Source organism: Oppia nitens, unplaced genomic scaffold (assembly GCF_028296485.1).
Source record: "Oppia nitens isolate AA-2021 unplaced genomic scaffold, nextdenovo-longstitch-racon4-pilon3 scaffold35_pilon_pilon_pilon, whole genome shotgun sequence".
Lineage (NCBI taxonomy): Eukaryota > Metazoa > Arthropoda > Arachnida > Sarcoptiformes > Oppiidae > Oppia > Oppia nitens.
The window spans coordinates 185,001-199,622 of NW_026533216.1; the positions used below are offsets into that span (position 1 = coordinate 185,001).

The following is a 14,622-nucleotide window of genomic DNA, read 5'->3' on the forward strand; positions in this document are numbered from 1 at the left end:
TAACTAAAAAATTTATTAAATTAATTAAATATTATTGTGATAACTACTTAACTAAAATATTCAATTATAATATAATCTTTTATATATATATAAAAGTATTTATGTATTATTATTGTGTAGTATTTAGAGAATTGGAAAATTAAATTTACAAGTATATGAAAAATACTAACATTATATACAAATTTCAAAAAAAAATTTAATTATTACTTATTTAAAAATGTTGTTTTATGAAAAAAATATAATTAAAAAATGATTTTATATCTTTAATTTAACTAAAAATTTGTGTATGTATTGAGTGTGTGTGTGCACTCAACTTACACGCTATCATACGCTACAAACTTATCCCATATTACCGTATTTACCGATTTATTTAACTATAAAATAAATAATAATTATTGTTAAATAAGTTTAAAAATTAATTTAATTGATAAACTTTTATACCTAATATATTAGATTTTTACAGCAACAAAAAATTAATTAAATACATGACAAATCATAAACAATTTACTTATATAATACTAATATCTATAATAATTTATCTATAATAATAAATTATTATCACATTAGATGTAATAACTGTAATAAATATTATAAATTAAAACAAACAAAAAATTAAAATATTAAATTATAATAATTAACTAACAAAAGAAATCTATTAATTAAGTTAAATATTATTATGATAGCTAATAACTAAAAATATTAAATTATAATATAATCTATCTAAATTTAACAGTATTTAGGGATTTATTTAACTATGAAATAAATAATAATTATTGTTAAATAAGYTTAAAATTTAATTTAATTAATAAACTTTTATACTAATATATTAGATTTTTTACAATAACAAAAAATTAAGTAAATACATATCAATTTATAAACAATTTACTTATACAGTATTATAAAAAATGTATTAAATATTAAAAATTAAAACAAAACAAAAAACAAACAAAATATTAAATATTTTTTTTTAAATCTATTAAATAAATTAAATATTATTGTGATAACTAATTAACTAAATTATTGAATTATAATATAATCTTAATATATTATAGTTATCTAAAATTTAAACAAAATTATTATTTTTTATATAAAAGTACAAAATAGATATAATAAAACAGGATTACCTAGTTAATATTATCGTCTATAAAATATGTAACCAATAATTGATAAGCTGTAAGTAATTAGTTGAATAAATTTCAAAAATATATATATAAAGAAAATCCAATTATTAGTATTGATTTATAAATAAATCGATATCTAATACTAAACTAAGTCGGGAATCACATTAACTGCCTGTCCATTGGCTTCGGGTAGGTTTACTTGAGGTTGATGTTGTAGTATTAGCTGCTGATGTTCGGCATCTACCGGTACTAATGGCTCATTTATCATAAAATTTAGGTCAATGACATCCAATGCCATGGCTATGCCAATAGTATCGGAAACAAACTGGCCATTAGTGTTGTTGTTGTTGTCGCTGTTGTCATCGTCCTCCTCATCATTATTATCATTAATTTGGCCATTGATTTGGTCACCGCCAGCTTCGAGATTACTGTCCTCTTGAAAAATACTTTCATAATCATTGAATATGTTGTCCCAGTAATTGTTGTCTGTATTATTGTCGGACATTGAATGGATACTTAAAAAAATATATATATATATATAAAGATAATATTAAAATAATGTTATTTTTATTAAATATATCATATATTTTGTATATAAAAACCTTATAAAATTTATTATTATTATGACTGTAAACATTAGTGTTAACGACATATTACTTAAACAATTATGTTATACATTGATTTTTAACTCTTTTAACTTTCTCTCTTATTATTTTTCTTTAATAGCTCTTTACTATCACTAACTACCTGTCCTACCTGTGTGTAAGTATATGTTGCTTACGTAAAACCTGTATACCATATATGCAGTTTTGTGTAAAGTGATGCTAAAAAATGCAATGAACCAATAGTAGGGATTTACTATCAGTAGTAGTATTTAATAGTAACATTGCCTATATCATAACATCTAGGTCAATGTCAAGGTAAACATCATGGTTCATCTAGTGCTTGGTTTATGCCAATAGTATCGGTGTTAATAAACTGGCAAATGTTGTTGTTGTCATCGTCATCATCAATATTACCATCAATTTAACCATTGATGTCGTCACCGCCACCACCACTATCACCATCAGCTTCGAGATACTCTTCAACAAAAAAAATAGTTTTATAATCATATTGGAAAAAATGTTGTCCCAGTAATTGTTGTCTGTATTATTGTCGGACATTGTATGGATGCTTAAAAATAACATAAGATAATAYAATTAATAGTAAGTTTTTTTATATAAATATATCATATATTTTATATAAAAACCTTGAAAAGTTGGTTAGTTATTATCAATATTATTATCACTGCAAACATTAGTGTTAACGACATATTACTTAAACAATTATATTATACTTGATATAACTTTTTTATATTAACTCTCACTTATTTTCTCTATTAGTTCTCTCTCTCTCTCTCTCTCTCTCACACACTACCTACCTGTCCATTGTGTAGTTATGTTACGTACCTAAAAAAAACTGCATACTATATATAAGTTTTGTATGTAATGTTTTAAAATATAAGATCTATCTAACAGTAATAGTAGCTGAAGTCCTATATTTTTAATTAAATTTATGAAATAAAATATTAAGATTATATAAAATTAATTGTTGTACATAATTTGTTTTAATTTATCTAGCTTATATTACCCATATAAATATAATAAAAATATACAAAAATAAATATAATTATACATATTTACTTATTTTTATATCATGTAATTATATATATATTCATGAGTTTATTATACAGTATATACCGTGGTACTATAATTGTGGTACAATTGATATGATAAAAAATAAGTAAATATTTGTATATTAAAATATAAATAAATCTAATCATCAAAATTATTAAAAAAAACACTTTAGATTAGATATTTATTTATTTATTTCAAAAAAAATAAAAGTTGTCTATGACGGATATGATTTTTATTGTTTAACAAATTTATAATATGTATCAACAACAACAAAATATTATAATTTATTTAGTAACAAACTAAATGTGATAGACAAAAAAAAATATTACTTATATAGTGCCGCAAAATTTAATTTTAACTAATTTTTTTAATTATAAATAATTTTTTTTTTAAATAAATATTTCATCATAATTCGATTAAATTATACAGTAGAATTTTTTTAAATATAATATAAAAAGCTTATTTGTATGTATGTGTGTGTTTGTTTTCAAGATAATAGATTTCAACTATAATAATAATAACATTAGTTTAACAATTCAATTTTTATTTTAAAAAATTGATTAAAAAAATAAAATAAAATATATATAACAGTAAATCAGTAAAAATAAATTTAAAAAATTTGAAAAATGTATTATCAGTAGTGTTTAGTTTCTCAATAGTAATCAACAACAATAAATACAAGAAAAATTATTGCACTTTTCTTAATTTCAAAATTATATTACTTATTGAAAAAAATATCAATTATTTTTTTTAAAAAAAATTATAACACAATTGAATAGACGTTTTGTGCCGTTTGAAGGACTATAATCTGTGTCCCGTTATTATTATTATTATTATTATTACCGCCAACACCGGTGCCATCGATTGGTACGGCTATATATAGTACGACACCGGAAATTTCAATCACTAAAATACAATATAATAATAATAATTAATTTTAAAAATTTAATATTTTTAAAACAAATAATTACCTAATGGTGTGATAGAGTAGTTCACTAGTAGTTGTGGTGGTATCTGATTGTTGACCAATTCTTGTTGAGCTAACTGTTCGACAGATTGTCGGACACATTGAGGCACACGAGCTATTAGACAGTTGTTATCGTCGGAGTCGTGATTGACTTCGGGTAGGTCTGGAATCACAGGAATAATTGGTTCGTCGATAAGTTCTACCGATTGCTCATCACTTCCGGCCAATGATGATGACTCCGAAAGTATAGTCATATCATCCAAAATATTATGGCCATCTATTGATAACTGTCCGTCAATATGGTCAGTGTTAGCATCAGTATCGGACAATTGGCTAATAACAATAATATCATTGCTGTCATCCATTATGATAGTGTCCGAATAATTATATCGGATATTATTATTATTATTAACCGACATTATGTACACCACATAAAACCAATTAGATATACAACTGTGATATGTCAACTAAATTATTAATCATATAATTTTTAAATAAATTATTAAATAAACTAAATAATAAAAGTAAAACAAACATATTTATAGACATAACGTTTGTTTTTAAAAATATAATCTTGAATTAGTATAGTATTTGAAGTATTCTGAACTTATTCGACAAAACAGTTGATTAGAAGATATAAATCTATATTAATAACTAATAAACAAATTTATAGATAAATATATTATTTGCAAATTACATACAGAATGAAATATAATGTTTTTTTTAGAGATAGAGAGAGAGAAAAAAAATTATTACAATAAGATAAAAGTATAAATATATTATCTGTTTATTACTATACAGTGACATAATAAAATGATAATAAATTGTATAATTTTAAAATCAAATATATATATATATATATATATATATATATATAATTTAAAGTATTTTATGATAGCTTTTTAACGCATGTAAGATTAAACAGTTTATTTTTTATCATGTTCATCTTTATTTACCTAAAAAAAAATATTGCATATATATTTATAATATAAAGTCACGTATAATTTTTATAAATATTTTTAGTAAATACATATATTTATGTAAAAAAAAATTATTAAATTAAATAATAGAAAATTATTTTTAGTTAATAGTTTTATAAATACATTTAAATTTTAACGAATTTAATTAATTAATACATAAAAATTATACAATTTTAGATTAAGTTTAAAAATTTTATTTTCATAAAACAATTGACTTTAAAAATATGTATTATGATTATATAAACGGAGATTTTCATTTGTAATATAAATTATATAATTTAAAGTTACTTTTTTTATATTATTTATTGTTATAATTAAATAAGTTAACACAAATATATTCATCATTTTATTTATTTTAAATATTAAATGTATAAAATAAATTATTTTATTTTATTTTTCTAAATTTGGTTGAAAAACAAATTAAATAATTATTTAAAAGTATTTAACAAATTATTAAATAATAGATTTTATTTATTTAATTTGACTAATTATATAAACATTTTTCAATTTTGACTATACAAAAAATTTTTAACATAGACAACATTTAAATTATACAAATTAAAAAAAACAAACATTACAATTTTTTGGTATTGAATTAATTTTTAACATTTTATATATATATATTGTTTTTAACATAATTATAATAATAACATTCAATTAAAAAATATATTTATAAATATACAAAAAAAATGACTTATAAATGAAAAATAATAAAATTATTTGTTTTTTAAATTAATTAATGACTTTGATTATGAATAATACGTTATTTAGATTATAAATAGAAAAATTAAATTAAATAAAATAGTTTTTTTTAAATTCATATCTAAAATTTTTAAAATTGATATTATATATGTATATATATATACCCTATATATACAATATACAGTTTATATATTGGAAAATATTAGATAAATTTACAATTTATCTGTTTAAAAAAGAAATTTTTATATATAAAAAAATACTTTAAAAAAGATTCTTATTATGTTTTATATTAAAAATTAATAATTAAGATTCAAATATATTATTAATATTACTGGTAATAATCGTTATGTATTTTTTATGTCATGTAATTTTCGTAACACAGGTCAGGTCAGATCAGGACAGGACAGGACAGGTAGAAAAATAGACAATGTTTTAGACTAACATATAGTAAGTAATGGATAGTATTTTGTTTTTTAAGTTAATAAATTTAAGCTGAATATTATAGATGTAACTGCATATTAGTACTTTGGCACCGGTAGTATTGGGAACTAAATATTACAGTACAATTGGTTGGACGTAGTCAACGGTTTGCAGGACTAGTATTCGAGGCCAGGGATTATCATCCATATGGCCACCAATTGGCACAGCTATGTATAGCAAATGTCCCGGACGATCAATATCTAATCAATCAATCAATCATAAAAAATAAGTTTATTATTGTAAAAAATTATTTGCAATATAATTATTTACCCAATAGATTGATAGCGTAGGGCAGTGCCTGATTGTTGTTGGCCTGGTGTTGTTGTGCTGCCTGTGCTACCGCTTGTCTGATACATTGTGGCACTTGTATGTTAACCGGGTTGGCGACAGCAGCGGCAATGGCTACTCGAAGCTCTGGTATCACAAGTGATTGATTGATTTGCGGTTGAAGAGGAGGAGGTGGTGGTGGTGGTGACGGCGGGGGATGAATATAGATAACAGGTATACCGTTATTATTGGGAACAAGCTGTCCGTTGGCAGCAGCGGCGGCACCGGCGGCTGCCATACCGGGATTGTCATTGTTTTCTATGTCAACCAAATCATGGAAACCGTAGTTCCACTGGTCGGGCGGCGGGTATCTGTCCGCGCACATTGTCTTTATCGGTGCAAATGATTTTTTTTGGTGATAAATACCTGATACTTAAATCGGTAAATACATTGCATTTGTATTATTAATTGTATGATAAAAAAAATTGTGATAAACTTTTGATAAATAATATTTTACGAGTCTATCTGTCTGTCTCTCTCTCTCTCACTCTCTCTCTATCTATCTATCTCTCTCTCTCTCACTTTCTCTCTCTTTCTCTAAAGTTTTATAAATTAATTTCAGTAAAACACTTGTATGTATGAACTAATACTATAGGGGTCTCTCTTTTTCTCTCTTATGTAATATTATCTTATGATAAAACTTGTTTAATGTTTATATTATTGTCAGACATTACACTAAACTCTAAATAATGTACACACATGTCATGAGTTAATATTTTCAACTAATTATCAAAATTAAATAAATTTTGTTGGATCTTCGGGAGGGAGGGAGTGGGGAAATGGGGACAGTTTTTAGCTGATCGGGTAAAGGTATGCAATCATAATAAGACACACATATAGTTGATGTCATATTTTTTATATATATAGATTTACCATACAATTGATATATATATACAGTATTTGTCATCGAAACATAATATTATGGTTAAACATACGCAGAAAATCTGTCTTATAATTATTACTGATCCAAACAATTGCTGCTGAGGTTGACCACACCTGTCTGTGACAAGTGATATGATTGTGGTGTCCAATGACTTCCGAGGGAACAGTTATGACCAATACTTTTGGTAAATAAAATAATTAAACAGATAATACTTGAAAAACAATGTCAATGAGTAGAGGACATACCCGGGGTATTTAGAGGCTAATTTAGTTGTTGTCAGTCGAGTATCAGTCGGGGGGTTTCGCCCATCAATTGATCCCTGATTTAGCAATCAGTTTAGTTGAATGTTGGTGTTTGTATATATATATAGTTATATATATAAATACCTACTTGAAAATATACATAATATATTAGCTAATAATTATTGATACTATACACACAACACACAATTAAAAACAATTAAATTTCAAATTGTGTAGATATATATATATATATATATATGTGATGGGGTTAGGGTAGCTATACTACTAGTTTTTAGGTGGCTTATCCTTTAACAGAACCCAATTAAAAATAAAAATGGCTTTTATTTATTATATTATATCAATAGCTCAAATGTTGGATAGTCGTATAGCGACACTATGCATAGATCTGGTATAACTAATAATGTACATGTATGTGGTACCCCCCCCCCTGCCCAACCCCCGATACTATTATTGATTCCCCACCATCCCAACCACCGATATGAGTTGTGAGTTCGAATCCAATCTAGGTAATTGTTAGATTTTTTGTGTGTGTGCATTATTCAATTTTTTTAAAAAATAAATTACTAATAATTCTTTTATTTATTCAATTTGACTAATTATTTAAACATTTTTTGCAATTTTTTTTGACTAAACAACTAATTTTTAACATTTAAATTTAAACAAATCAAAAAACAAATATTACAAATAACTTATTATAACAATAATTTTTTTGGTATTAAATTAATATTATTTTAACAATATTTTGTTTATAACATAATTATAATATGATAACATTCAGTTAAAAAAATTCATTTATAAATATACAAATAATTGAATAATAAATGCAAAATAATAAAATTATTTGTTTTTTTTAAAATTAATTTATGACTTTGATTATGAATAATACGATATTTWGAGTATAAATAGATAAATAAAATTTAATAGTTTTTAAAAATTTTACATATATAAAATTAATAAAACTGGAATTATATATATATATATAGTAAAATATTATATAAGTTTACAATTTATCTGTTTAAAAAAGTAATGTTTTTTATAAAAATAGAAAAATTTATAAAAAATACTTTTAAAATATTTTCTTATTATATTTTATATTAAAATATAAATATGAAAAAATTAATAATTAAGATTCAAATATATTATTATTAATATTACCGGTAATAATCGTTTTCTATATTTTAAAGTACAGTACTATTTTTTCGTGTCCTGTATTCACGGGAATAATATTTTAATACAAATTGAAATCATCGTAACACAGGACAGGTCAGATCAGGACAGGACAGGACAGGACAGGAAAAATAGATAGTTTTTTAGACTAACATATAGTAAGTTTTTGATAGTGTTTTGTTTTTTTAAGTTAAATATTTAGATGTAACTGTATATTAGTATATTGGCACAGGTAGTATCGGGAACTAATATTACAGTACAATTGGTTGAACATAGTCAACGGTTTGCAGGACTAGTATACGAGGCCAGGGATTATAATCCATATGGCCACCAATTGGCACAGCTATGTATAGCAGATAACCCGGACGATTAATATCTAATCAATCATGAAATAAAATCAGTTTATTTTTGTTTAAAAAATTAATATATATTTATATATTACTAATAGAATTATTTACCCAATCGATAGATAGCGTAGGGCAGTGCCTGGTTGTTGTTGTTGGCCTCGTGTTGTACTACCTGTGCTACAGCATCTCTTATAATTTGTGGCACTTCTACGTTAGCCGGGTTGCCGACGGCAGCGTCAATGGCTGCTTGAATCTCTGGTATATCAATTGTTTGATTAATTTGCGGGAAAGGAGGAGGAGGTGGTGGCGGCGGGGGATGAATACCGGCCACTGGAATCCCGATCTCAGGTATACCATTGTTATCGGCGACAAACTGTTCGTTGGCATTGTTTACAGCAGCGGCTGCGGCGGCACCGGCGGCTGCCATACCGGCATTGTTATTGTTTTCTATGTCAGCCAAATCAGGGAAACCGTAGTCCCAATTCTCAGGTGCCTCTCTCGGGCCCATTGCCTTTAATCGGTGCAAATGTTTTTTTGGTGATAAATACCTGATCCTGAAATCGGTAAATACATTGCATTTATATTATTAATTGTATGATAAAAAAATTGCGATAAACTTTTGTTGAATAATATTATATGAGTCTATCTGTCTATCTCTCTCTCTCTCTCTCTCTCTCTCTCTCTCTCTCTCTCTCTCTCTCTCTCTCTCTCTCTCTCTCTCTCTCTCTCTCTCTCTCTAAAGTTTTATAAAGTAATTTCAGTAAAACATTTGTATGTATGAACTAATACTATAGGGGTCTCTCTTTTTCTCTCTTATGTAATATTATCTAATGATAAAACTTGTTTAATGTTTATATTATTGTCAGACATTACACTAAACTGTAAATATATACACACATGTCATGAGTTAATATTTTCAACTAATTATCAAAATTAAATAAATTTTGTTGGATCTTCGGGAGGGAGGGAGTGGGGAAATGGGGACAGCTTTTAGCTGATCGGGTATGAAAGGTATGCAATCATAATAAGACACACATATAGTTGATGTCATATTTTTTTATATATAGATTTACCATATAATTGATATATATATATTGAGCTCATGTATACAGTGTTTGTCATCTAAACATAATATTATGGTTAAACATACGGACAAACCTGTCTTATAATTTACTGATCCAAACAATTATCTGTATGTATAATATGTATGATAGTTATGGTAGTTGTAGTGGTAGTGGTATTATTGGACACAACTATAGTTTAGTTCAATAATAATTGTTTGAATAATCGTATCTTTTATATATCACCAATGATTCATCTCTTAATTATCTGATATAAATATAAATTAAAATTATTATTAATATATTTTATTATTATTAAATTTTTAATTATTTTTTTTATAATTTACAATATATCATATATATACATGATATTCAAGCTATACATCAGTAATCAGTAAAAAAACAGTAATCATCAAATGCCATACAATTATTATATACCTAATAAACGGGGAACCAGTAGTTTTGGTCAGTCAATTGATAGTATGGATAGTGTAATGCAATTAAAATGCAAAACTATACATAAGTTTAGTATACCAGCAACAGCACAGACAGTTAGTGGATATTTGGTTGTTTGATATACTAGTGTCGATCAAATTGAGTTATGTATCAACTATATGGTCAAACATCGGTAACACCGACTGTGAAAAAAAAAATCTTCGACCCGACAGTCGGCCGACAGGACTAGCTATTGATAATTGACTGGAAAATGGCTTAAATGTATGCGTGAGCCGAATATGACGTCACTGGCGAACCTATCATATAGTCGACACACATATAGTACGTGTTTTTTAGGAATAGTTAATAAATAACGTACAACTAATTAATAACACTATTAATACTGTAGTTGTTATATACCCCCGCCTCCCCTCCCACAGGAAACTTTTCACGAATTCCTGAAAGGAATACGTATATRCATTCTAAAAGTCTGTCTGTCTGTCCCACGAGGACATAGGTTCGAATCCAGGCTCCGCTACAATTTTTTTTAATTTTTTTTKATTTKTTWAAWTTTTTTTCCTTTTTAAGTTAAGGAATTCGTATGGAAATGCTTTTAAAGCATTCTCAACTGGTTTTTTATATAAATAAATTGCTGGCATTTGATTGGCTACTAGTTGTTGGTYWAMMAGTAGTAYAGTATTGATGCGTACGTGTTGTTTGTTGACCGGTRTTTATGACTAGWAGTGTTGGGTGAACCGGAAAACCGCCGTGGCCGCAATCCACATGCGGACATTTGTACGGCATTTTCCCGCCCCCCCCCCCCCGAGTGGCCTGACTGGGGTGGGCTGCGCTATGGATAGAGGGCTTCGATTAAAGTCGTCTAAAATTAATATCAATTTTAATATGACTAYACACAACACCASCCCTACCTAACACACACACACACACACACACACACTACTAACTAACCCCACCAACCCTACCATCACTTTCATTAATTTCCCGACTGTGRTGTCCAACTGTACGTAATATACTGAYAGGTAATGCCTGTACACTGGTGTCCCGTGCCTTAACATACATAAGCGCCGACATACCGGTGAATATATAGAGCCATATGTTTTCTGGTTACGACAGATGAGACAAACAATTTTCATCGATACCCCCGATCTGAACGCATGATTATATAATTGAAAAACAATACATAATACCGGTTAATATGWTTTTTTTCTCTCTTAATAATTATATTCATATATTAATTAGAAATTTATTTAAATTATTTACTTATTTAATAGAATCTGCAGTAGAGTAACCAAAATGTTATATTTAATTATTAAATTAAAAAATAATTAATTTTTTTCTACAAATATATATATTTCAGTCAATTTTGTTTGAAAAACAATTAAACAGTAGTTTAGTGGTAGTAGTATTAYCAGTAAATCTATAGATATTTWGAAATATGACTTTTAAATTTARGTATACAATATTTTTATTATTTTTTATTAAAAAATAATTATTTTAAAAATGTAACCAAAATTAAAATATAAAAATTGAATTTTTATTAATATAAATAATTAGTTTGGCATAATTTTTGTTTGTTTAAAAATAACATCGATTAAAACAATATATTTACATAGTATATAAAAATATATGTACAGTATATTAATAAATTTTAAATTATTTTATGGTTAACAACAATTTAAAAAAACAATAATTTATGAAAAATAAGGCTAAGATTATATGTATTGAATAACATTATGATATAAATAATAAATATATATATGATATTTACAACAAACAAAACAATATTAAATTATTTGATAACATTTGAATTATATGAATAATTAGATAATAATTTTTTTTATAAAACAACAAAAAATTAATAATGAATTTAAAAGTCTATTTAATTGTAGACTTTTCCCGACCGATAGTACCGACCAATCAATCATCGGTTTGCCATCATATGACAACTACCACCACTTGTTGTGGTCGTCATTGCACTCATCAATTCATTACTGATTCTTATCTGACTTTCCTCTACAGTCAGGACACCGCCTTCGACGGCCRCTAAACTCCGATACAAATCATTGATTTGTCGCTCAATATCCTCTACTTGTCTCTTGAGTTCACCGTTCCTGATCTCTTCGGCTTCCTGTGTCAGCTCAAGTGTCTTGCATCTGATCTTCTGATTGATCCGATAAGTAGCCGATGCTTTGGTTTCACGTATTTTCTTGCGCTCGAGTCGTACCTCATCATCCAGTCGTGGCCTACCTCTGCCTCTTTTTCTGCTAACAGCTACCGGTTCTCTAAACACCAGTTCCGTCTCTTCCTTCTCCTCCTGTATGGTAGTAGCGATAGCCTGGTGTAGGATATTGTTGTTGTTGTAGTTGTCGTCGTCCTCTTCGACGATATGCATCAGTGTCTCAATTGTCTTATTTGATGCAATACTACCACCACCTAAGCTACTACTACTACTAGTGTTGGCATCAATTTCGACAATATTATAGCAGCTATAGTCGGATAGTTGCGATTGACCCGACTGTCCGTCAAACATATCGATATCCATGTCTTCAATGTATTTGAGAACAAAACGCATCTCATCCTCGGTTAACAACTGGTCTATTGTTGTCGTCATTGTTATTATTATTATTTTAGTCAATAGATGTGATAAAAAACTGTTTTTTTTAATGTGAAAAAAATTTAGAAAATAAAACAAATTAATTAAAAACTTTATTTTTTTCTGAGTTATAATTTAATTAACTTATGAAATAGTTTTTTACTGAGAAATTCATTGGGGAAAAAAAAAGTTTGCATATTTGCAACTAATTTTTTCAAACACTACAATTTTGTGCCCATTTTATATAGTATTTTGTATAGTAGTCAATCAATGTCTAACATAAATTGGTACTAAATTATCGCTAATGTTATTAGTATTACACACTAAACTCGATCTATTATGAGATATACTGTACTAATACTATATGTATATTACTGATTGAATGTACAGTAACGAACACTATGTATGTATGCTATACAGTGTGTATAGTGTAATGCATACAGTGTTTTATATAACACATACTAACAGTAAAAATAAGTGAATAATATATTTTTATCAAAAAAAAGTAAAATAAAAACATTTAAATAATCAATTGTTTGTTAATAAACTAATAATAATAATAAGTTAGTGATGAAAAAATAATTAGTTAAATAATTTACGGGAAAAAATTAAAAATTTTAGTGACCACACCCAATACAATTTTTTTAATTTTATAAGTTATACAAAAGTTTTTAAAAAACTTTTATAATTATTAATAAATAATAATAAAAAATAACAATAAATACCTTTTTTTTTAAAAAAAATTTCGGCTAAAATTGGTGTTAAAATTGTGTGTTTAAAAAAACTTATTATTAATTTCGTTGTGAATGTTTGGCACAGTTTATAATGAACTGACTATTATTTAGCTAAATGTCTGTCTATTACTACTATTTATATACAGAGAGACTAACTGTGCCGTTGACTACAACTCTCCTCTAATACTGTGCTCCCATTGGTTGAATACACTTATCCTAATACATGGTTACCATTGGCAACGATAGCGTAGTACTGTATGATTCATACAGTATGTGAGACTATAATTGAAATTAGAGATTAAAAAACCATATTTTCAAACACATTGAAAACCTGAAACCCGAAACCAAATTGTTTTAAATTTTTTTCGAACTATAAAAAAAGTTAAATTGAGCTAATTTTTTTTGTTTTAAAATTTTTTAATAATCACATGTACATTAATAGTAATATAAATTGTTAATTTTAGTTTTTTAAAAAAAATATTTAACTAGAATAATTTAGTAATACTATTTAATTTTTATTTTAGGGCCAAAACGGTTTCGGGTTATTTTTAAACGGTACTAATTATGTGGTTAACAAGTCTATAGTAAGTACTCTCACTACTAGTGTTTTAATTATTATTTACTACTCTCTCTTAAAATATATTACAATACTATTGGTTAATATAAAATGGCTTTTGATTGGTTAATAACTAAAATAGTTGCCAACAAAATATGTTATTTTTAATAGTTTTAGTTTTTTTTTAAATTTTTTTTTAGATAAACAAGTAATACAATACTAAGTACAGTATTTTTTCCCAATAACAACAAAAAAACATACACGTATTACGTGTCACGTAGCATTAACGTTTTTTTTAATAAAAATAAT

The 14,622-nt window shown here is 25.9% G+C and overlaps 3 protein-coding genes and 1 long non-coding RNA gene across 4 annotated transcripts; 1 reads left to right on the plus strand and 3 right to left on the minus strand.

The window, feature by feature from the left end:
* Positions 1-5,942: 5,942 nt before the first annotated feature.
* LOC128957008 (ecdysone-induced protein 75B-like) lies at positions 5,943-7,241 on the minus strand. Its single transcript, XM_054302724.1, has 3 exons — positions 7,189-7,241; positions 6,197-6,625; positions 5,943-6,126 (listed from the first exon to the last, which is right to left on the minus strand). The coding sequence occupies exons 2-3, from the start codon at positions 6,576-6,578 to the stop codon at positions 6,002-6,004; spliced, it is 507 nt and encodes a 168-aa protein (XP_054158699.1). The 5' UTR covers positions 6,579-6,625; positions 7,189-7,241; the 3' UTR covers positions 5,943-6,001.
* A 1,475-nt stretch (positions 7,242-8,716) lies between these two features.
* On the minus strand, positions 8,717-10,910 carry LOC128957007 (uncharacterized). Its single transcript, XM_054302723.1, has 4 exons — positions 10,413-10,910; positions 10,072-10,242; positions 9,025-9,467; positions 8,717-8,942 (listed from the first exon to the last, which is right to left on the minus strand). Exons 3-4 carry the CDS (start codon positions 9,419-9,421, stop codon positions 8,818-8,820), a joined length of 522 nt encoding a protein of 173 aa, XP_054158698.1. The 5' UTR covers positions 9,422-9,467; positions 10,072-10,242; positions 10,413-10,910; the 3' UTR covers positions 8,717-8,817.
* On the plus strand, positions 10,690-11,059 carry LOC128957009 (uncharacterized). The gene is made up of 3 exons (XR_008484538.1): positions 10,690-10,751; positions 10,819-10,926; positions 10,998-11,059. It is a non-coding gene; the product is annotated as an uncharacterized LOC128957009 (long non-coding RNA).
* A 1,270-nt stretch (positions 11,060-12,329) lies between these two features.
* LOC128957059 (uncharacterized) lies at positions 12,330-13,872 on the minus strand. Its single transcript, XM_054302776.1, has 2 exons — positions 13,749-13,872; positions 12,330-13,081 (listed from the first exon to the last, which is right to left on the minus strand). Exon 2 carries the CDS (start codon positions 13,039-13,041, stop codon positions 12,352-12,354), a length of 690 nt encoding a protein of 229 aa, XP_054158751.1. The 5' UTR covers positions 13,042-13,081; positions 13,749-13,872; the 3' UTR covers positions 12,330-12,351.
* Between the last annotated feature and the right edge of the window lie 750 nt (positions 13,873-14,622).

What these genes read in the sequence shown, in the direction of transcription:
- LOC128957007 (XM_054302723.1), bottom strand. Translation starts at nt 9,421, where the DNA reads ATGGGCCCGAGAGAGGCACCTGAGAATTGGGACTACGGTTTCCCTGAT. An exon ending in CTACGCTATCTATCGATTGG is followed by an intron (nt 8,943 to 9,024) that starts GTAAATAATTCT and finishes ATGATTGATTAG; the next exon opens with ATATTAATCGTCCGGGTTAT.
- LOC128957008 (XM_054302724.1), bottom strand. Translation starts at nt 6,578, where the DNA reads ATGTGCGCGGACAGATACCCGCCGCCCGACCAGTGGAACTACGGTTTC. An exon ending in CTACGCTATCAATCTATTGG is followed by an intron (nt 6,127 to 6,196) that starts GTAAATAATTAT and finishes TTGATTGATTAG; the next exon opens with ATATTGATCGTCCGGGACAT.